Raw genomic sequence first — 24,884 nt, 5'->3', positions numbered from 1 at the left:
CGTTTAACGCAAGGACGCGTTGTAAAATGAAAGAGAGATATAAAACGGAAAATAAGGAAGTTAAACTTGTTCAACACGTTCGTACATGGCACACCAGTATCGGTGACCTGAACTTTCTGTTCATGTCTGTCGTGGTTGGACATCGTTGTTGATTGCTGATAGGATCAAAAATATCGCTTATATCTGCACCCTTATATAATTGTAACACAACTGAAAATTAGTGATATGATACAAAAGAAGCGCGATATAAAAATGATACCAGTGAATAGTATTTATTTAAAATAAATACGTACAAGTATATGCAAATAATGTTCGACAGTAAAAACATGAAACTCTAGATATATTATTGAATTTATTCAGAGAACGTTATTAACATAGCAATAGCAATAGCAATAGCAATAGCAACAAAACGTTATATAAACGCAGTAAAAAGAAATTAGGTAATTAAAGGATAATTTAATTTAGAAGACAGTAACTAATAATAATTAATAACAGTAAGTAATAATTAAGATTAATTGATAATAATTACAATTTAGTTAATAATAAATTAATACTTTGCGGATTAATAATACTCCAAAATCCAGCAAAAATAATACAATTCATTAATTTTATGTACGTATATATGTTAGATGTGCAAATTAATTTGGTTTTTTTTGTGAAATTAAACCTTTATTTATAAAAAAATAATAAACATGTTAATCTTGAAGATATTTGCTATCATTTTCTAATACTTTCCTCCATGTATCAAGCAGTTGGAGGATCCGCTCTCGAAAAAAAGAAAGTAAATAAAGGCTGAATTTCTTCAGAAAAAAAGCACCAAACTAATTTGCACACCTAATACATATTGAGTAACGTTCTGCGTACAGATGTAATCCAGTTGCAGACGCGCGTTGTTCCGACGAGATGACAGTTCGTATCTAGCACTAGTTAAAGGAATTTCCGTTGGTATGCCATCTACGCCACGACGCAGTAATCGACGTGGTAATCGAGGGTACTGAACGTTGCTCGAGGATTAACAGCTACTGAAAATTTTCACGATTCTCTCTTTTGGCGGAAGTTCAACTCCCTGTATCCTCGTCCGATCCTCGTTTTCGGTGATATTAGCAGCAATCGGTAGAATCCACAGTTATTCCGATACGCTTAATGCTCTTTACAATATACGAGCGCGTTCACACATGTCATTCAGTATTATAACACTGATTGGAATGAATACTCATTTCGTTTAAAATTTTACACATCATTTTTCGTATTTCTTTTGTGTCTCTTCTTTTGTGAACTATTCTGCTTGGGAGAGAAGCTCATTTGTACGATGATGTTCAACTTGTAATTTGGAATTTATCATACATATAATTAAAAATATTACTTTCAAATAACAAAACAAGTAAAATATTATATTTTTGAAAATTTAAACCATTTCAATTAATCTGTTAAAAGTTCGCTGCACCTAAAAACTTCAAGTTAGAATATATATGAAACATCTTTCCACGTTGTCTGAGCGAATACACATCTTTTCACCAAATGATACAACTTTAGGGAGCGTCATCTAAAAGTTAACAAATTTAAAAGTTAAAAAATAAGGATAATCCTAGTCTCACATCATATCTATCCTATTTAGCTGGCGCGTGCACGCACCCTCCCACCCCCTCCTTATCTTCCTTTCCCTCTCTTCCTACTTGCTTTCCTCCCTTGCCTCTCTTTTCCTCTTCTTCTCTCCTCCTCTCACCCTCTCCCTCGCTTACTGCAACTTTTCAATTTTATTCATTCTTCTCTTTCGCGAGAAATTGTAATTGACACCACTAGAAACTGTGATCATTTCCAACGGCAATAGATCGAACTGCATTAGACCATGTTCCTCAATCGTGAAAGTTTTCTATTTTAATGTGAAGTCTACTAAAATCCAATCTGAGAAATTGCGACGTAAAGGAAAATATGATACATCTAAATCCTGAAGTTGATAACTATACAGCACGTTTTACATTGCTAAACACAGTAGGTAAAAAAATCAAATGCATCATGTGAAAACGTAGCACTCTCAGTTCTGTATGTGCTATTCTGTATGTATGCGCGCGCGCATACACACACAAACACGTGTCATTGACACACATATGCACACAGTATCGCGCTATATAACTATTATAATAGCAAAAACAATTCCTTTCCCTTCAGCGATGGCATAACGGTAGCAAAGCAAAGCAAAGCGGAAGCTGAAAGTAATGCTGGAAGCTCTCGTCACTATCTTTCCTTCTCTCGCAGATACAGCTATTGATACATCTCTTTTGCAAGAGATATCAGCGTCCCGCTATCCGTTCTTCTTGTCTTTTTCATTATCGCTTCGACTCGAACCTCGCGCGGTTTTCGCGCGCGTGCCCAATTTTGACATATCTTTACCGGGTAACCTTGAATATCCGAAGACACTATGCACCGCCGTAAGAGACACGCGAGGTGAAAGAAGGTCGAGCGACAGTGACGATAATAGTAGTCACTGGTGGATGGACGAGGACAAGGAGGCTAGCCATGGCCATGAAGACGGGGAACGCGCGAACGGACGGACGAACGGACGGACGAATGGATGAGAAGAAAAAACAGCAGCAGAGAGAAAGAACGAGAGGGAGAGACCGGTGATGGCTGGCGATGATGACGGTCGGTGGTTGTGTATACCGGTTAAGCCGTTCAGTACCAGCCCGGTGTCCGTCACGGGTAAACCTCGACCATTCGAGCGGTCGCAATCCGCTATTCTGCTGCAAGCATAGCACGCGCATAGCAGCGATCAGATTGTCCATTTCTCGTGCCTCGATTTCTCGTCACACGCGTCTTTTTTCATCGAATTCTTGAATCAACTGTCAATTCCAGTTTTTCCCACAGTGAGCTTGCTTTCAATCCAAATTTGAATCAAACTGCCCGATGCGGCGAGTACTGAGAAGCTCTGAACAACCGAACGAAATTGTTTATGATAATTGAATGCATCAAGTAAATGGAGCGAAGTTACCGATTTAGGAAGCGTTGATTGTGAAATAGTGGATCATTTCAAGTTCGCGCTAGCTGTCATGCGTAGCTTTGAAAAAAGTTACAAGAGAGTCATTATGAGGGATTTTCTCGGATGGTTAAATTGTGCAAATGCAGAATTGAATCTGCAATTAATTGGTAACTGATGAATCGATGACGACGATTGTTCAATGCGACGAAAACATTGGTGGGTCGATCATTTCAAGATTCATTTTATCGGCTTAACATTAACATAGGCTTTGATGTAGATGAATTCTAATTCACGCCACGGGAAACAGTCAACCAGTTCTGCGCGAGTCCGCGTTGCGACAAATTCTATTTTAGACGTCGCGAAATATTCACAATATTACATCGTGTCTGCAAAGTTGCGGATTACTTGTTCATCACCAAGATGATGAAGTGAAATTTTCAATGGATCCGGAAACGTGGCACGGAGGAATTTTGTCCAGGTTATCCTAAACGAATCATGATGCCAGAGTTTCGATACTCGCGTTGTCAAAAACCCGTCGCGATTATCGTTAAGCATCGAGATACGAGATGAATTATGAAGATATGATATTGATTCGACGCGAGTGCATACGAAGTAATTACGAGGACTTGTGGATTTCTGAATTGCGGACCAGCTCGGTCCGAGAGTGATACAGGTATATCGTTTCTTCCTGTCTAAAAATATTATTTTTCTAGACATTGTTGATTAATACAATACAGATTATGATTAAATAATGAATATTGTTTAATAATAATTGGGCCTGAGTTTGATTAATTATTTAATTAGTTATTTAAATTTAGGTTAATTAGCTGCGAGTATTAATTTTACTTAATCAGTTAACTATATTAGTTATTCTCTCTCTCTCTCTCTCTGAATGATTAATTAACTACTTTATTAATTATCTTGGATAACCATTAGTTTTGAATTCTTTTAGCTCTAATTAACCAGTTAACTATTCATCATCAATTCAACTTAATTTTAGATAAAAAGTAATTAATTTAGACATATAAATTAATTAAGGACGAAAGAATTATTTCTTCTTACATACTATGTACCTTATATATATATATTTATATAAGATTATATCGACATATGTATTATATATATTCACATAAGAACATTATCCAAAAAGTCAAAAAATATTGCATCGTTTGAAATAAGTGATAATTCGAAGGCGCTAAACTGGATAAATATGTCGCGCGTGTGCATGAAAACGTTTCCAAAATGGTTTGCTGAATACGAAAAGCATATTATATAGGTTTTCGTTACTCATCGCGTTTACTACCGTTTTTCGAAGTTATGTTTATCGTTAAATCATGACATTTTACAAACTTTGATGCCAATTCTTCAAAAACGTAGTGCATTATATATATATATATATATTCGCCAAATATGGTAGTTATTCATTATAATACTGGATGCGCACAGAATCTTTAACTGGACAGTCTTCAGCGAAGTGGCGATCGAGATCTGCAGCGGTATTCGACGTATATTCATATCAAGTCCGTCGCGAAGAGTCGCATTATGGGCAGTCACGATCGAGAGGCGTTAAAGCGTTACGGCTGCCGCTGCCGTTGCTGCTGATCTCTATGTACAGTTGCTATGATCTTTGCGGTCGTTCGATCACCGTAATGTCGAACGTGACTTTGCGGTGGGGAGCCGCGATATCCTCGGCTAATCACCGGGACCACGCGCGGGTACATTCTTCCGTGTAGTGTCGATAGCGCGCGAATTTCCAGTTATCCATTACCGTTGTCGTTACTTCCGGAACACTTGCTCAACGTCCTCCACCGCGTCCATCATCAACACGTTGCTCGAGTTATAGGGGTCATTTCGATAATGACGAGTCTCTTCTTGGTGTAACAGCTTCATTACGGATTCTCTTTTTGTTCGCGTGAGTTATCTATCGCATGTATCTTGATTTTTATTGCGTCGACAGTTTCAAGATGTGTATCTATTGCTGTGTATATTTTCTCATGATAATAACACTAATGAAAAATTGATTCAATTGTTTTTTTTTTTTAATTAAACGATGCGCTTCGTTCGGTATTATTCTGAGGATTAAATAAAATTATTCCGAATTCATGAAAATTGTCACAAGATACTCTTTTTTACCTGTGTATTCTTTTATTCGTGATATGAAGCTTTCATCTTTCATTTCTGATCTCTTTTTCATTTTATGTAAAAGTAAAAGAGTAAAATAATATATAATAATATATAATTCTTTTCCTTTTACTCCCTCATTTCAGTTTATTTCAGATAGAATCGTATGCTTAGAGAAGGAGCTTTAGGAACTACATGAACATTAATTTCAAACATATAATTTATAAAGCTTCGTCATGAATGCAACCGAAGTTTCTCAGGGATTAACATCCCACTCTTCTGCATAAAGCCATCAGGATCGCATCAAATCAAAACTGACTGGCATCGAGACTTGAACCTCTTTTAAATTGCAGCTCGTCTTCTCACTGTTCTTTATCTTGTACGCTTTCATTATATCAAACTCCAGCGGCGGTCTTCGCGTTCCTCGCTTGACTTCCTTCGGAAGCAACGAAACGGCTGGTTCTCGACTGGCTCGAATCGTGGAGACGCATCCCGAAAATATCGACTAATCTGTGATGATTTCACCCATGTGAAATCCAAAGGACGTGTATCCTTGGTGGATGACGTTTCATCACTTCGTAAATGCATCAATATGTACCGCAACCTTGTGCCCGTTCGTTTCTTCGTTCGTTCATTCGTGCCACGTGGTCGTCACGCGTTAGGCAAACATCAACGATTACTGATGGTTCCACTGTCGGTTGTATCGACCATATGCTTTCATCAGCTCTGTTACTTCGGCACGTATGAAATAAAAAGAGTTGCGCATATACGTGAACGTCCCTCGCGCATCGTTCCGACTTGCTCCAATTCGCGCACCATCGTCGGCCCCTTTCCCTCCCCCGATATGCAGTAATCGACGTTACACCGCGATTGCCAGCAACGTGTATATTCGCGTAGATCGCTGCGATCCTTGGAGTTTAAAAACTTTTCTTTTATTTATAATAAAATGTTTATAATATATATTGCTCTCTAGCACTGTATACATGTATAGTTGGGGAGGTTTACTTAATTATTAGTCTATTATAGAATAATTAAAAAGTAAAAATAGTTATATTAAAAAGACTTTATTCGGACGACTCTAAAACATCTTCAAGATGATGTCTTTTTAGTTAGTCTAAAAAAAACGTACAGGCTTGTGAAATAACTTTAAAACAATAGATACATTTCTGCTTTCATCTCTCGCGACAAGATTTATATTGTGCGCTTACTTCAGTTCACCTCGTTATAGTGTCATATTATCATGTTGCAACATGCATTACTCTCATACATATTAATAACTATTTGATTTATTAATGAATATCAATTTATATTTATTGGTGTGCATTATATCCAGGCTGAATTAATAATATGATAAGGCGCTAATCGCCTTATTATTTGATTTGATTACCACAATTACCTTCTTGTCAACGTGAAGTCGCATTAATTTAATAATACGCGCGCAAGACAACCGCAATAAACTTTTTGTAATATAATATAGTATTAATAGATGTAATATAATATTAATAAAAAGGTTAAAAGTTGCCTGTCTCGTCGATACACTGATGTTTATGTGCATACTAGCATAAACACCATAAGGAGTTACGTTTGACTTATAAGGTATACGGCGTCTTCTTCAAATAGTCGTGTACACATCTCACGTTGCGTCACATGGCACGTGCCCGGGAACCGAAGACTTAACGGAGGGGAGATTCTACAGCTATTACGAAATCGTGTCACGATCATGAATGCTAATGGACTTGGTTATTCAGCCTTTTCGCCTTTTAACCCGATGTTAGTAAATAGATTGTTACCGTATCACGACGATATTCATGTATAAAAAGTGAATAATTAACTGTTACGACGCGACGCGACGCACCCAATTCACATTTTTTAACATTTTAATTAAGGAAGATAAATGTGGTTTTAATATATACACGGCTATAAAATTCAGAGTTTTTATTATCCATTTGTTTGTTTTATCAACAGGAATATAGCATAGGAACAGATTGAATAACATTTTAAGAAACTAATATGTATCATTATTTGATTTGATTGAATCAATTGATGGATTGCAACAGACTTTACATAATATTGCATATAATTCAATGTGCCGTTATAAGAATATTTGTATTTTCGAGCCAAAAACATGAGAACACTTTATAGAAAAACATTTTGCATTTTTCCACTAAGGATTCGATTGTCTGAAATATTAATGCACAGTTTATTCATGTCTTTCTCAAATTCCTCCTCCTGTGTGAGGCTCCTGTGAGGCTTCGGATGCGTCTGTAGTGGCTAATGGATAATCCACTATCGATGACGGAACTCTTCTTTTTGTGTACTGTATCACTGCGCGGTCACGCCGGAGAAGATTGATAAATGCGATTTGAGATCCGCGATCACTGGGTCATCCAGCACTTCTTCGTCTTCTCTTTCTTCTTCTTGCTTGTCCTTGCTCGTGCGCATTCTGCCTCGAATGGTAGCGACCGCAGCTACCGGTGCAGCAAGAGAAGTCGCAACCGACCAGTGACAGTTCTGTTCTTTGCTTCTTGACCTTGTCCCAGAGTAACTTCCGACGCAGATATTGTCTCGAATATGTAGAAGGGAATTTTATATGCGGAACAAATTATTATTGAATGATACACTGTATTAATAGTACCGTAGAATTAGTCAGTTGTGATATACTTAAAAGATTTTACAATGTTCTTAGGACTTTGCTATAAACAAATTTTTTAAACATTTGTATAATATATATTGCATATCTTATAAGCATTATACTAACCAGATTCAATTAGTATTTCTTTGATGCGTCTTCGTTTACGAATGCTATAATAGCTTTTAGAAAAATTCTTTCTATAGTTTTAATATTATGATTGTTTTATCGCATAAGATTAAATTTTGTGTTAAATATAAAGTTAAATTTCATATTATGTACAATACGCGTTTCATATTCAAATACTGTTATATGAAAAAGATACATTGTGATATAATTGAACACGAGCTCATAAATTTTTTAATTGATTCTTACTGTGTTTCTAATGCCATTAAGAATATTATGACGTTATTATGAAACAAGTGAAATATAAATAAAATATACTATAATAATTAACGAATTATTTAATTTTTGCATATTTAACAGACTGTAATTCATAAATTTCATAAATCGATTAATTTCATCATATAAAAACTGAATAAAATTTCTATAGATTATAATCCATCCTATGTGCAAAAATTGTGAATAAAAGCATGAACGTGTATATCTTTCAAAGAAATATCCATAGAGATAGTGATAGAGAGACATTGGTCCAGAAAGTTAGAGATTCCTTGAAATATGTCGAGTTGTACACCTATTTTCTTTTAGATATCGAAAAAGTTATGAGACATGTGCATCCGTCCGCATAGAATTTCTATATCTATTCATAAACATTACGCAATACGCGCAATACCTTCAACGTAGAATTGTAACTTTAAGAACTTCGGAACAGCGCATCCGAGAAAAATTCCAGAGAAATGGATTTTATGTAAGCAGAAATATTGGGTCGTCCGGAAAGTTCGTGCCGATTTTGAAGGAAAATTCTAAGGCAACATTTTTTTATGTCGATAAATATTTATTGACTTATGCATGCACCGTTTTGTTTCACAACCTTTGTCCATCTTTCACGCAACTGGAAGATTCCATTCTCCGAGAACTTCTTAGGTTTCTCGGCGAAAAACTCCTCAAGGTAATTTTTTATGTCGATCAAAGAGTTGAAGTTCTTGCCGCTAAGAGAATTTTGCAAAGACCTAAATAAGTGAAAGTCTGAAGGTGCAATGTCTGGTGAATACGGTGGGTGAGGTAGCACATCCCAGCCAAACTCCAACAATTTTTGTCGGGTAGTCAAAGAAACATGAGGTCTGGCATTGTCCTGATGGAACACGACACCCTTCCTATTGGCTAATTCTGGAGGTTTTTCCTGAATCGCTGTCTTTAATTCGTCCAGTTGCGAGCAGTACTTATCTGCATTTATCGTTTGGTTGTGTGGTAGGAGCTCATAATATAGGATTCCTTTCCAATCCCACCAGACACAGAGCATGACTGTTTTTGGACGAAGGCCGGCTTTCGGAGTGGTTAATGCTGGTTCATTTCGCTTACCCCAGGATCTTTTTCGTTCTACATTGTTGTAAATGATCCATTTTTCGTCACTAATTGCTTCAAAAATGGTACGTTTTCGTTGCGCTTGTACAGCGAGTCGCAGATGGAAATGCGATCCATTAAATTTTTTCGGCCAAATTATGCGGAACCCATACACCATAGCGACTTACGTAACCAAGCTTCACTACATGATCGTGGACAGTGGTTTTCGATATTTTCAGTATCTCTGCTAATTCACGTGTCGTGTAGCGCGGGTTATTCTCGATCAGTGTCTTGATTTGGTCATCATCAGTAGTAGAGGTCTGCCCGAGCGTTCTTGGTCTTTAAGGTTAAAATCACCAGCTCTAAACTTAGCGAACCACTTACGTACGGTTCTTTCAGCTAAAGCGCCTTCTCCGTAAACAGAACATATCGAATTTGTTGCTTGTGAGGTATTTTTGCCTTTCCGGTAATAGAAAAGTATCAAGTGTCTAAAATGTTCTTTGTTTTCTTCCATCTTGAAAAGAGTACAAAACTGACACGAATCAATTTATCTGAAACAACTTTTTTCCTAAAGATGAGTTGAAATGTCACCTTTAAGCATATGTATATAAATCGTATGTTTTCAATAACATTGATATATTCAGACATGTTCCACCGCCATCTATTAAAAATCGGCACGAACTTTCCGGACGACCCAATAGTTTTGAAATAAAACAAATATCTAAATAAGTTTGCAAAATTATCTGAAAAATATTTAAAAATTCGTTGCATCTTTATTTTACATGGACTTTGTATATTGTATATTGTATTTTTTGTCTGGAAATGTAAAATCAATATAAAATAAAAATGTAGAATTATCTCGCTTTGTAATATATACATATATGTTGCATTATATTGCAAAACACTATTTCGAATATTCAGAATATACTGAGCATAGATAAGGATGATTCACGAGATGACGACAATATTCTCGATCAACGAATTCGAAAGCGAGCGACGGCTGCATCGCCTGACCTGGAATGCGAGACCAGAATTCGGTGACAAGATGGGCCGCAGGGTTAGCTTTTTTTCATTCCTTGTGATACATGTTCGATACGCTCGTCGTATCGTCGAGTTGGTCGTGTTGGGTCCTGTCGATCTTGAATCCTTGCCAGCAAAACACGACGGATTAGAAATTGAGAATTCTCCATTGGAATGGCATCCCAAATAAACTTGATAGTTATAAAATATTATAGAAGCACGAAAAGTTAACAGTTTATAAAATGCTATCAGTATGTATTGGATTTATATATATGTAGGTAACGATGTGCTTTATAGTCATAATAACGTATTAAAGAATAAATTAAATTATACAATATAAAGAAGCATGCAAAAACCTGTTATATATAAATAAATATATATAATATTAAAACAGAATATATATATATATACACACACCTATGTATAATTTTCGAATGCCATAGACTTCATAGACTTGGTTAGACGATAATGAAAGAACGATGCCCTCCTTCTAGTCCTGGTAAAAATATAACATTCATCGCTCATTATAGTTTTAGTACGCAAAAAGGCAAGGCGAGATTAACATCTCTTCGTTTCGCGATCTGCGTGGTTCTGTAAGATTCATCTGTGTTTGAATAACACTGCTCTAAATTAATATTACAATACTAAGCAAATCATACTTATTTTCAATATTGAGGCAAAATATAAAAGGAAATAATCATATAAAAAACATTTTCATTTTCAGGGATCAGGATGCGCTGGATCGGTTACGTGGCCACGATTCTCTGGTGGTCGGGCGTCGCCAGGTCTCTCAGTACGCTGAATCGAGGTCACAGTCAGTAATATTGCTTTCTGGTGATTTAAACGGACGTATGTTTCGGTATCCGTATTCGCGATTCGGCGAGCTCTCTGTAATATGTTCTCTCGGCCGCGGACAACCATCGTCCCTTTTCATATTACTCTTTCGAGTAACCATTGCAGTTGTTTCTTTCCTTTTTCACTTTCTTCTCTTTTCTCTCTCTCTCTCTCTCTCTCTCTCTCTCTCTCTCTCTTCTCTCTCTTATTTCTGTCATCTTCTCTTTGCGCGGCATCTTCCTTCCCGCGCCCAAGGGTTCTTAAATGTATAACGTTTAATTGGAAGGAGAACTCGGTCAAGGTGCAGTCGGTCGTACATGAGCGTGAGAAAAGAAAAGCGAAAGAAGGCGCTGCTTTCCTCTCATTTCAACGGATCCCCCCGAACCGAGATCGAAGGGAGACTCCTTCGTCCAATTATTTTTATATTCGTTCTCGAAGATAATTGGAGTACGCGCGCAGTCAGCTGTGATAACATCGGGCGAGTACTCGCACAGGCGTCTTCTAGACATTCGCACGCTTTTGTAAATTAGGTCATTGCGTGCGCGAGATGACTTTTCGCAAATGACTCGGGATAATTGTCGACAAATTGAAGTATGTATGCGCGGCAGCATAATGTTGGCATAACTTTCAAACAATTTGTAATTTTCGCCAGACGTGGATCAATGTCTGCCTGGCGAGTATATCGAGAACGGAAGAATCACGTTGACTCCTTGCTGTTGAACGTCGATCGAGCAAATATGCTTCGTAACAAGATTCTTCTTTTATCTGGCATTTTGCTTTACAACGTAACACAACCGTGTGCTTCAGGCCGACGCGATCGTGTTTCTAACGGAGAAAGCGACTTTGTGAAGCTACATAGTCGCGGTCGTAATTCACGTTACCCCGAGAGTCTTAGCCGTGACTCGGTTAATGACTCCGACTTAGGCCCACGTATTTCTTCCTCCAGCAATTAAGTTTCATTTCTTTTCTTACACGATCTCACATACGTACGTTCTTCGACAAGTGGTATACTTTCTCCAAACTTAACGAGAGACGAGAGAGATAAGTCGTCATATATAGCGTGTTAAGATGATTCGATTGTCTACTACAGTGTAATCTATCATACAACGTGACGTGACGCAACGTCATCGTTTAATACATCCATCAAATTCAACGTACGTAATTTTATTGCCTAACGAGAAGAGTTTCAAACTTTCAAGAATTCAAAAACGTTAGTCCTTGCAAGATTGTAAATCTATTTGTTTGTTACATTTATTTCAGTTATAATCAATTAGACTCACAATTAAGTTTATATATTTTTATAATAATTGCTTTTCAATGAGAATGAATGGATTCCATTTAAGAGAGGTCGTTTAAGGATAATTTTGTATTTTGTGCAGGCTACAAAATCAGTCCAAAGCCCTGCAAAGTGCCCGGTTCAGAGGGCAAGGAAGGCACGTGCATGTTTGTCTGGGAGTGTATCAAATCCGAAGGAACGCATGTGAGCGTGTGCATGGACACCTTCATGTTTGGCAGTTGTTGCGTACACAACACGACGGTGAATACGGTGATAGGTAATTATCAACAGCACAATGCAACGAGCACGTTCAAACCGACCTTGTTGCAACTGGCTGTGGAATCAATTGCAAATGAGTCGGTCAGACTGACATCAACCTCGCTGACGTCAAGCTTCGCTTGGACCACGTCAAGCACCGCGAAACCAAGCCACTACTATCACCATCAGCAGGTATCTTCAGTGTCTCACGGTGCCTCAACCCGGCCGATGAAGCCGTTTTCCCACGTGAGACCATTACAGAAACGGCCGCATGCCAAACCAACATCTGTGCACGACGTTAATCGGCTGCAGACCCTTGCGATGTCCTCCGCATCCCCGGCGAACACATGGGTAGAGGGTAGGCCGCAGGAGACGAAGAAACCCAATCATCATCATCATCATCATCATCATCATCATGGAGGACACCTGTATCAAAAGACCAGACCCGATGAAGGACCGACGAACGAGAGACCTACCTCTGCCCAAAGTCAACCAGGTTTCAAGGACAAACTGGAACACAACACGTTAATTGTACGCTTGCCGGGGAAGGAGCATGCATCGACCGAAGACGAGATCGCCGGCTCAAGCGATTTGGGCAAGACAAAACCGAGTAAACCGAGTAAACCGAGTAAACCAGGCAATCAAAGGCCCTCCGAATCAAGGCCAGACGATAGCAAGACCGAGGATGCCGATCTTAGTGTGCAAGAAACAATAAATCGACCGAATGTAAATTCAATTGTCAAAAATGTAAGGGATTGATCTCTTTATCTCCAACTCTATTTTTCATCTAACTTTTCTGCAGAAATAATTTCAACACTTATCTCGATAAAATATTCAAGTTTATGTTGCTCAGAAAGCGCTAAAACATGTTTGTTTTCGAAGAATCTTGTTAGTTATTAATTTTGAGAAAAGATTCAAGAGAAATTGTGTACCGAATCATTTATTTGATCTTACATTTCTTACGCTTCGTTTGTTTCGATAGCGATAACTATAGATGACATTTTTATATAAAATAGGGAGAATACAGATGTCTTTTTCTTGTGTTTGTACATTGATGAAAAGTGCTAAAAGTAATGTTCAATAAAAACTCAAAATATCGTTTCAAGATGCAAATATTCTAGTTTACGTTAAAAATAGCTACAAGTAAATGATGTGAGCGCATTAATGAAATATCGAGTATTCGCTAGGAAACAGCAAAAGAGCCGCATTCGAATCTGAACTTTATACATACCGAGCGACCGCATTGGGCAACCAAACCGGCACAGTCAAAACCATCATCGACAGACTTCTCTAAGCCGTACTTCTCGATCAAGACGACTACTTACCAACCAATCTCGATAAGCAGTCAAGCAGATAACAGGCCGAATTTCATTTCGAAGCCGAACACTTGGTCACTGTCCACCAAAAGGCCATCAACGACAACGACCATTAGACCGACAATTATCAGGCAACCTTCTACCAGGTATACAACTTGTTTTTAAGTCATTTTGATAAATACCTTGCGGATATTGTTGCATTAGCTGTCAAGAGCAGTTTATTAATTAAATCATAAAGTCGCAAAATGGTACAGGACTTTTCGACTCATTGTCAGCCAAGTCCAAACTATACGCCGATGCCTACGTATCGGTCTCAACTTGAAATCTTTCATTCTAGCGCAGCTGGATCCGTACTGCAAACCTCTCATTGGCACGTGACTACAGAACCAGCGTTCGTTACGAAGCAAAAACTACCATCGCTGTCTTCGCCATCGTCGTTCTCGTCAACATTATCATTTTCGCCGTCTTCATCCTTGTCGTCGTCGTCCAAACCGATAACGGCGATGACCGTACCAGAGACTGTACGAGTACCATCTTCAGGTACGAGCTCGCATTTCTGGTCGAACAGCTGGACACCACCTAGGCCGTCCTTGAAGCCGCACTGGACGGATAGTCCTGGTCTTGTTCAGAATGGCCCGGAAAGCTTCCCACAGCGACCAAGCTTCAAACCGACCGAGCCACATCAAGTACGTATCAAGTAAAATATAATAGAACGTCAGTTGGAATCTATCAGCAAAGACGCTTGTACTCGAGATATAATATTAATATGTTGGTAAACCAATTAGAGATGTTGGAAATAAACGAACTTGAAATTAAAATTATTCTTTCATTATAGAGCACTGAATACCAGAAACCATTGGGCTCGGCGCATTATATAACGACATCTCATCTAGAGACCTCAACTAGGCCACGACCCACAAAGAAAACCACAATTCCAAGCACAACGACATCAATCACATCGACTATCGGCAGTATAACCAGTCCAATCACAGCGACAACGTCATCAATGAATAGCACAACCAGCCCAAGTACCGTGAGTGTCACCGTAACACTAGAAACATCAACTGTCGGCGTGGAGGCAAGTGAGAAGACAGGTTCGGTGATGACGATCGCGGCTGCTGAGGATGGTAGGAACATGCAATGTGGCGTGCCACCTCTGTTCCCACGACCGGAAACTAGGATCGTCGGCGGTAAAGATGCACCATTCGGACGGTGGCCTTGGCAGGTGTCCGTACGTCGGACATCGTTCTTTGGATTTTCAAGTACCCATCGTTGCGGCGGAGCCATACTCAACGAGAATTGGATCGCTACGGCGGGTCATTGCGTCGACGAGTGAGTTGCTGCTACTTTCCTTTATATTTGACGCTTTAATTTGACGCAACGAACTTAAACATTGTTGCAAACTTGCTTCAAGTTTTTATTCGATTTAATTTTGTTAACTCGTGTCATTCAATCTTATCTTAGAAACGGAAACTAACTTTCGAGAAAATTTTTATAAAGAACAAGAGAGCTCGATCGTAGAAAAACATGGAACTTTATTCGTCACAGCTGTTGATTCTTTTTTCCTTTCGTAAGTTTGCTGACATCGCAAATTCGGATACGAGTTGGTGAATACGACTTCTCGTCAGTTCAAGAGCGGTTACCCTATGTTGAACGCGGCGTCGCCAAAAAGGTCGTGCATCCCAAGTATAACTTCTTCACCTACGAATATGATCTGGCACTAGTGCGACTCGAGAGTGCGTTGACGTTCGCGGCACATATCTCGCCCATCTGCCTACCAGCAACGGATGATCTTCTAATTGGCGAGAACGCAACGGTCACGGGCTGGGGAAGGTTGAGCGAGGGTGGAACACTACCCTCAGTGTTACAAGAAGTAATTGTCGCTTAAATGTTAAATGATTAATTAGCCATCTTGAGCCATCTCGATACTCTGCTACTGATTCTTTCAAATTTCCAGGTATCTGTGCCAATAGTGAGCAATGATAGATGTAAATCGATGTTTTTGAGAGCAGGCAGACATGAGTTTATACCAGACATTTTTCTCTGCGCTGGCTATGAGACTGGTGGGCAAGATTCGTGTCAGGTACAACGACTTGTATTATACATTATATCTTTTACCTTACTTTTAAAATTTATATACGATATTACATTATACGAAAAATAGTTGAAAACAAGAAAACTAGTTTGGTTAAACAGTACAGATGAGTCACTTTGAATAAACTGCTAAATTTTTATAAAAAATCGTCACAACTTGTCTTTTCTCGCGAATCGTTGCACGCAATATATATTATAGTATTTCATAATATAATGTTAATGTGTTTTTTGTGCAGGGCGATTCCGGAGGTCCTCTTCAAGTTCGCGGAAAGGATGGCAGATACTTCCTTGCTGGTATTATATCCTGGGGTATCGGATGCGCGGAAGCGAATTTACCAGGCGTCTGTACTCGAATTTCTAAATTCGTATCATGGATCTTAAAGAATGTGACTTGATCACTGGATAAGTGACAATTAAAAAAGAAACGATTCTCAATGTTGCGTAATATCGTTGCGTGAGAAATGTGGGTTATCTTAGAGTTTTATAATGAAGGAATATATTTTCTATATATCATTTGCATCTATTTATTTACATTCACACTGCCACTCACGAGATAATATTACGGGATATGTATATGTGTATGCTATACATGTACAAAAGCGTATATTTTGCACTGAAACAAAGAAATGGAATTCACACACTATCATCGAATGCTGACTCATCGAATGAATATGGGTATATTCATGTATACAAAACATCTTTACATCTCGTGCATTATTGTATAGCAGCATATTCAACTGTATTTATACATAAATCCAAGTAAGGAAATAATATATTTCTTAGATTAACATTAATAGATTAATCAATTGAGTAATCGAAGAAAGTCTGACAAGTTGTAATGAAGTTATTGAAGAAATAGAATTAATAGATCGAAGTACGTTGTCATCGGTACGCCGTTATTTTATTATTTCTTGTTACTTTGAGAACGTCATAACGTAACTGCAAATAAAAGCAATAGGAGAAATTGTGAAATAATATAATACATTTTACGATAATTATCATTTTGTTAGAATCATTATTAATGTAAAACAAATTGTTAAATCAAATTATATATACTAGTATTAGCATGATCGTATGACCCAAACACGATAAATTCATGTAAAATTCAATAAAAGAAATTAATGGAATTCTAAGCGATTTGAAATAATAATGAAATTTGCTCTTTAGTTAATGGCGCACGAGATGACGTAACATTCTTCCAAATGCTCAATTTTGCATATTTCATATTATACTTCTTTCCTATTTTTATATTCTTTATTTACAAATAGAGATTTGTACAGAATACAATGTTAATTGCGTGTATTTGGTAAAATAATAATATTTTGTGTGAAAGAAGGAGAGAAGTCTACATTATAAGATGTAGAACTACATAAGTATTTATATATAAGTATCGCCAAATAAATGAGAGTGTTTATTTAAACTTTTAGTGTCCTTGAGTTATGATATATTATCCCTATAGTATTCTTGAATTGAGTGGATCATCTATTCGACCGGCTATTAGGCTCACTGAAGTTTCAGTATCTATAATGAAATAAAGGAAAGGATGCAAGGCCGTGAAAGGTACGGGTTCCGCTCTCTCGAATAGACCATTACCTAAAACAAATAATAATATTTATTTTTCACATACAAATGTGAAATCTACAAAGAACCACATTAAAATTAAATAAATTGCGAAAATAGCAAATATCAAAAATATTTATGAAGATTATGTTCATGTACATAATAAACGAAAACAATTCAAGTTTGGCAATCCGAAAAATATAACAAATTCGAAATTGCAGAAATAAAGTGCATGCATATGGATATAACCACATATCTTATTTTGGCCATGTTGCGTTCATCGGAACGTACATGATATTTTATTTTAGCACGCTCTTCGGCAGTCATTAGACTGTTGGAGCAGTTTTCTGACCTGTATAATATGTATAAAACGTATTATACATATTACATGGTATTTCAGAAAACGCTCAGTGATTACATTACTATTACTATTACAATGAACGTTACTATTTTGTAATGTTATACTGAAAAGCATTTTATACTCATTGAAAAATACAATTTCGAAACAATAATTTCGCAATTTCGTTTGCTACGCTACGGTGATTAAGTGATTAACCTTAGTAAAGTGTAAAAGGAGATGGCGCAAAGATTCCTTATTGTCCTTTTTGCGGACTCCTGAGCAGGAAATAGCAATTAAATTCAGTGAACTGAATAACAATACTGAGAATATTTCTGATAATAATCAATAGTCTTGCTCAATGGTGAGAAGATGGATACCAGAGATATGCATACCAGAGCCGCATACCACAAGTGTATAGTAGTGTATGGTAGTCTTTAACAATTTATCTTACAAGATAAATCTTTCGAAAATAAATTTATTATACGTTTATAAAAAAATGATTTTTGTTTAATAAAATAAAATTTAATATAATATCTGTGTTATTTTAATTCTTTTAATATCTTAGACAAGTTTATTTATCAATTTCTCTTTTTTTTATGAAAAGAGTAGGAAACTGTCTAATCTTGTTCTAATTGTATTTGTTATTTGACAATGCTTTCAAGAGATAATTATCAGTTGAACGTAATCATCATGCAAACCAAACAAGCTTGACAAGCATTAACATTTGGTGTTTGTCGCTAATTTCTCAGTTTTAAATAAGAATCGGGAACGTTCCTGTGTAATATTCCAGAAATATAAGTATAGGTGCCCGACAGTCGCCCATTGTTGTAACAGTTGCAACAAGTTAAGTAACGAGGAAACTTAGCGGAACAATGAGAATATAGAGAACGAACAGGAGCGGCGACAAATTAGACAGAAATGGAGAAAAGAGACGACAAAAAAAGAGAAACGAGAGTAATCACGAGTATGCACCAGTAATAATGGCCGGCCAGATACGTGTTTACAGAGCGTGAATCAGAGTATTGTCGTTTCTGGTGAGCATGGATGAAAAGGATACACGCGGGACATTGTAATTGTCATTCGTTAACACCGGATATTTCATTAATATAATTACTTTTTTTCTTGCCTTCGACGACCGTGGAATGTGACAAACATGAATAACGCAAAGCGCGCAATATCTTGCATTTTATTGTTTTCCTTTCATTTTTAAAAGAAAAGAAAAGAAAATAAAATAAATAAAGTCATATGTATCCATTTAATGTCTGATTTCTCGCATGTTCAACAGATTTACAGTTACCTGAGTTACCACTGTATGTCGGATACTATTCAATGTTAATTAATCCTGATATATCTTGTACAAGGATAAATATTAATATAAGACGATATCCTTTGGAATCCTCCGTTGCAAAATGATTTGAATACGAAAAGCATATGTAGCTGTTCATGGCTCATCGTCGCGTGTTCAAATAATTGTTTTTCAAAGTTATATTTATCGTTAAATCACATATGATGTTTTACAAACTTCGATGCCAACTCTTCAAAAACATAAAAAGGCCAAAGTATTTAAAGTTTTAATAATAATACCAAAGCGCTGAAAAGACTAAAAATTTTGCACGCACTTTATAATATATGTATATATACTGCGGGAATGGTTTTTATAGAGCTACGTAGTAAAGTTTGGAAAATATGCTCCTTTAAATGTGAGATAATTAATGATATTAGGATGTATCTGTAAATAAGTTATCGTAATAGAGTAATTGAAAGAAGAATGTGGTAGTGCATACGCAAAAAGTGTAATAGAGTAAAAGAAACCTGGAAATAGATATTGATAATAGTCCCTTCGAGGTGGAACGATATTAGACGACTCACGAGAATGGGTTCGGTCGGGTTTCATATAATTTCTTATATTAATCCCTATACTTTGCTGTATATCCCTGGCATATACACCTAGATCGGATGTCATAGGCGATAAATCAGCCGTGTTCGGGTCAAATACATCCAGGATTCCCAACTATGAAAGAAACATAAAAAGCAGAATCAATCAATTTAATCATCAGCTGTATGTAAATGTAAATGCGTACAAGTCATAAATATATATTAGATGTGAAATAAATTCTACCAGCTATTAATATAATATTGTCCATTAATATATAGGGCAGAGCTTATTTGCACTTAGCTGTGCATAATAAGTTCTATGCGCCATTAATATTATATACTCATCTATTAATAGTAGATAAAACTTATTTACGTACCTAAGAAAAAATGTTATATATAGATTCTATAATGATTGTTTTTCCTTTTAGAAAAGAGATCTTTTTTTTATACTTTTGTCGCTTATACTTTTCAATGTATTTGACATAGCACTCGTTAATTACATAATTTAATACTATCTACTATTTGCTTACTCTTTGCAGAAATGACGTCAATGTGACGAAACCACGCAACATGAACGAAGGTATCGTGGCCTTGACCCAAGTAGATTGTAATCGCTTTCTCAACAATCTTAATGACTTTCCGTTGAGATCTCTTGCCAAATGATGGACGTCCGTTTTATCCGTAGGCATGAGAAGTATAATGTTGTATCGGGGATCCTTCAATGTTAAGAGAACAATGAAAATTCACACACACACACACACACACACACACACACACACACACACATTATATCTCCACGAATATATAAATAAGCACGGTTTTTGTAATTTAGGTAATTATATGTTTTATAAATTATAAGCTTGTGTAATTATATATTTCATAAAGTACAAATTATTTGAATATAGTTTTTATATCATTTTTATTGGGTCGTCCGGAAAGTTCGTGCCGATTTTGAAGGAAAATTCAAAGGCAACATTTTTTTATGTCGATAAATATTTATTGACTTATGCATGCACCGTTTTGTTTCACAACCTTTGTCCATCTTTCACGCAACTGGAAGATTCCATTCTCCGAGAACTTCTTAGGTTTCTCGGCGAAAAACTCCTCAAGGTGGTTTTTTATGTCGATCAAAGAGTTGAAGTTCTTGCCGCTAAGAGAATTTTGCAAAGACCTAAATAAGTGAAAGTCTGAAGGTGCAATGTCTGGTGAATACGGTGGGTGAGGTAGCACATCCCAGCCAAACTCCAACAATTTTTGTCGGGTAGTCAAAGAAACATGAGGTCTGGCATTGTCCTGATGGACCCTTCCTATTGGCTAATTCTGGAGGTTTTTCCTGAATCGCTGTCTTTAATTCGTCCAGTTGCGAGCAGTACTTATCTGCATTTATCGTTTGGTTGTGTGGTAGGAGCTCATAATATAGGATTCCTTTCCAATCCCACCAGACACAGAGCATGACTGTTTTTGGACGAAGGCCGGCTTTCGGAGTGGTTAATGCTGGTTCATTTCGCTCACCCCAGGATCTTTTTCGTTCTACATTGTTGTAAATGATCCATTTTTCGTCACTAATTGCTTCAAAAATGGTACGTTTTCGTTGCGCTTGTACAGCGAGTCGCAGATGGAAATGCGATCCATTAAATTTTTTCGGCCAAATTATGCGGAACCCATACACCATAGCGACTTACGTAACCAAGCTTCACTACATGATCGTGGACAGTGGTTTTCGATATTTTCAGTATCTCTGCTAATTCACGTGTCGTGTAGCGCGGGTTATTCTCGATCAGTGTCTTGATTTGGTCATCATCAGTAGTAAAGGTCTGCCCGAGCGTTCTTGGTCTTTAAGGTTAAAATCACCAGCTCTAAACTTAGCGAACCACTTACGTACGGTTCTTTCAGCTAAAGCGCCTTCTCCGTAAACAGAACATATCGAATTTGTTGCTTGTGAGGCATTTTTGCCTTTCCAGTAATAGAAAAGCATCAAGTGTCTAAAATGTTCTTTGTTTTCTTCCATCTTGAAAAGAGTACAAAACTGACACGAATCAATTTATCTGAAACAACTTTTTTCCTAAAGATGCGTTGAAATGTCACCTTTAAGCATATGTATATAAATCGTATGTTTTCAATAACATTGATATATTCAGACATGTTCCAACGCCATCTATTAAAAATCGGCACGAACTTTCCGGACGACCCAATAATATATACATATACTGCAAAATGTAATTTTAAATACCCTGAACAGCAAACGCCGGCAGAAACCTTTTTGTGGTTAGTCAGGATTGTGAATTATACAATACATGTCCAAATTATTGGAGCTGCTTCCCCTATAAGGCATAATTACTACGAGAAGCAGTTTTTGACTTACGTCTAATGGAAATTCAAGCGCGACAGCGTGCAGTGACGGAAAATATGCAAATGGCAAAACAGCTATATATCTTGATGCTGATACGGAAGAAACGTCACAACCATTCACTAAAAATGATATTTCCGCTGTAGTATCTCCCGTAGAAGATTCGCTCGATTTTGTGCCGTATGATTTCCAAATTTTCAAATTCTGCATCCAGATACCTTCGTCTAAAAAGTAACGATTTAATTTTAATGATCGTTATCGTTCGAAACAAATATTTTTGAATTTGAATCTTTAGAAAGAAAATTCATAACTCAATTTCTTCGAAAAAAAGCATCGAGTTATTTTGCGCACATAATACATATAAGAGCTTATAACATGTATGCATAAAAATACGTAACATATTTGAAAGTTGAAAGAAATGCTCAACAATTAATCGTACCTGGATAATTGGAAAAATATCCATGCGAACTTCTGGCTCTGCGTTTACGAAGATTCGATCCATTTGGATTATTTAGTCCATGTATTATCCCATTTGTAATAGCACTCATAATACCATTCAAGTTTGAACCTGATTCAGTAGGTTTGGTTCCAGCTGTCCTTTTTTTACGATTTGGTGAAACATTACTTTGATCTATTGGTATTTGATTAACATCCACTAATGTAGAATTCATTGTAGAATTTGCGATTGCAGAATTGTTTGAGTTTTCAACGAAATTGCTTGAGGTAAAGTTGATTTCTTCAACAGACGGTACCATCGTCGTCTCGTCTGTAAGAGAAACCATTACAGTAGCATTAACATTGGCAGCATTAGCAGCAAGTGGCATCGTTATAAAGTCTTCTAACATAGTCATTTCTGTAGTATCCGCTAGTAGTGTCGTTGATATCCCAGTTGCAGTAACGTTCGCACTATTTAAAGTCGTCGATGTTATCGTATTGAACTTATTGGTAGCAGACATGTTAACCAACATCATGTTGACAGTTGTGGCTGCCGCTGCCAGTGCTTCCGTACTCGTATCAGCGATCATGGTCGACAAATCTGGACTTGGCACATTTGTCGTCATTGGTACTTGGGTATTCGCAGTGAAAACTGAAGATATCTCGTTATCGACTCCCATCGATGTAGTTGCATCACTACCATTGATTAAAACTGCCATTGTCACACTTGCACCCATACTTTCCGCACCAGCGGATAGTGACGGCTGGATACTTTCACTGGAGGTAACCGCTGTTAAGGAATTCGTTGATTGCGTCGTCGTATTTTGGGTAACTGCTACAGAACTTGCAGTGGGAGTTAATATTGTTTGCGTGTCGGTACTCATAGATATCGCAACACTTCCGGTCGTTCCAGTATCACTTATGTTGTCCGTGACTATCGAAGTCATTTGTAAACTTTGATCGTTCGCGAGAACAATCATAGTTATCGTACTCGAACTTGTTTCACTGTCTGTAGATGCCGTTGAAGCTAACCCGGTACTCATTGCCGGATTAATCGTACGCGATAAACTCATCATGTTTTCCGCACCAGCGGATGACTGGACACTTTCACCGGAAGTAACCACGGTTAAAGAATCCGTCGATTGCGTCGCCAAGGTGTTTTGGATAATTGCCGGGGAGTCTGTAACTGTAACTGAAGTCGATATTGTCTGTGCATTGGTATCTGTAGATATCGCGACAATTTGCTGAGTAGTGCTCGTTGCGGTCGATGGAATGGTTGTTGCTTCCACGCTCGAAGAAAGTATCGTGATGGAAGTAATCGTATCCATTGACATCGTAGTTGCATTTCGTACGTTCCCGATCTTTCTTATCGTTTCTATTAGGGGCGAAGTTAAATCGATCGTAGAAAGTTCGGTTGTACTTGAATTTTCCATGCTGATGGTAACGCTCGCTTCCTGTTCCATACTTGACAGGTCAAAACCGTAGAATCGCAAAATATCTTCATATTCAGAACGAAGTTTGGTGTTCTCTCTGCTCAATGTTAGCCCGCCCAAGAAACCATCGGCATTAAGGTAGCTCTTGGAATTAATGTTAATATGACAATTAATAGTATTATCTAATTTAATTTACTATTTACACACATGTAAAATTATTTTATACTTGTATAAAAAATATAGTAATAAAAGAGAGAATGTTATGTTATCATGTAATTATCTTATATGTATGAAGTTTAAAACAGCACTTGTATAACTCTAATCAGAATCTATAGCAGTTAACAGTTTTTCATGGCGTTGAATATAATAATATAATAATATAGATTTAATAAAATTTAGTAGATAGTATTAAATGATGTAATTAACGAGTATTATGTCAAATACATTGAAAAGTAATAAGCGACAAAAATATAAAAAAAGATCTCTTTTCTAAAAGGAAAAACAATCATGCCATTTATATATATATATATATGTATATATTTTATGTATATTTATTTTACGACGTCACTTAAAGCTTTTTCATTCCATTATTCTTACTCTTAATCGTCGATGAATATCCCTGAAACCAATCCTAGTAATATCCCGATTTAGCGGTAGATTCATAGCCTTGGCAATCTGTTTATTCCCTCGACCCGCGGATCCCTCATAGAGAGCTGCTAGCACGAAAGCAACCCCCGTAGGCGAGAACGCCACATTTCCATGTGCCGTGTATTGCTGCAAGATCTTCATTCCGAGATCGTTCACAGTGTCGGTGATCGCATCGACCGGACGTAACGTATCTGCGCGATACCAAGGATCGTACCTGTAAGCGAACGTGGACGATACTGCTGCAACATAGCGTTAAAGGAGAT

General features: G+C 37.2%; 2 protein-coding genes across 4 annotated transcripts in view; one reads left to right on the top strand and one right to left on the bottom strand.

Annotated features, from left to right (window-relative positions):
• LOC105279641 (serine proteinase stubble) overlaps nt 1-17,398 on the top strand; it is a 32,075-nt gene extending 14,677 nt beyond the window's left edge. The window contains exons 1-9 of one of the 3 annotated variants that reach the window (XM_011339536.3): nt 2,623-3,647; nt 10,930-11,019; nt 12,419-13,320; nt 13,761-14,035; nt 14,227-14,575; nt 14,725-15,221; nt 15,465-15,762; nt 15,847-15,972; nt 16,220-17,398. In XM_011339536.3, coding sequence (XP_011337838.1) covers nt 10,938-11,019; nt 12,419-13,320; nt 13,761-14,035; nt 14,227-14,575; nt 14,725-15,221; nt 15,465-15,762; nt 15,847-15,972; nt 16,220-16,378 — 2,688 coding nt within the window. In that variant the 5' untranslated portion in view covers nt 2,623-3,647; nt 10,930-10,937 and the 3' untranslated portion in view covers nt 16,379-17,398. Of the gene's footprint in view, nt 1-2,622; nt 3,648-10,909; nt 11,020-12,418; nt 13,321-13,760; nt 14,036-14,226; nt 14,576-14,724; nt 15,222-15,464; nt 15,763-15,846; nt 15,973-16,219 lie in introns of those variants that run through there. The other 2 variants (XM_011339538.3, XM_026972276.1) reach the window with 2 other exon arrangements.
• Nucleotides 16,488-24,870, bottom strand: LOC105279640 (the record flags this gene model as incomplete). Its single annotated transcript, XM_026972632.1, has 6 exons — nt 16,488-17,576; nt 19,696-19,894; nt 20,289-20,474; nt 22,121-22,329; nt 22,545-24,117; nt 24,571-24,870. Coding segments are annotated over 6 exons (2,607 nt in total), but the record flags the coding sequence as incomplete, so codon positions are not given.
• Between the last annotated feature and the right edge of the window lie 14 nt (nt 24,871-24,884).

The sequence above is a fragment of the Ooceraea biroi genome, chromosome 9, assembly GCF_003672135.1.
Source record: "Ooceraea biroi isolate clonal line C1 chromosome 9, Obir_v5.4, whole genome shotgun sequence".
In the NCBI taxonomy this organism is placed as follows: domain Eukaryota; kingdom Metazoa; phylum Arthropoda; class Insecta; order Hymenoptera; family Formicidae; genus Ooceraea; species Ooceraea biroi.
Note: the sequence above shows the minus strand (reverse complement) of the source record. Positions and strands in the feature narration are given on the sequence as shown.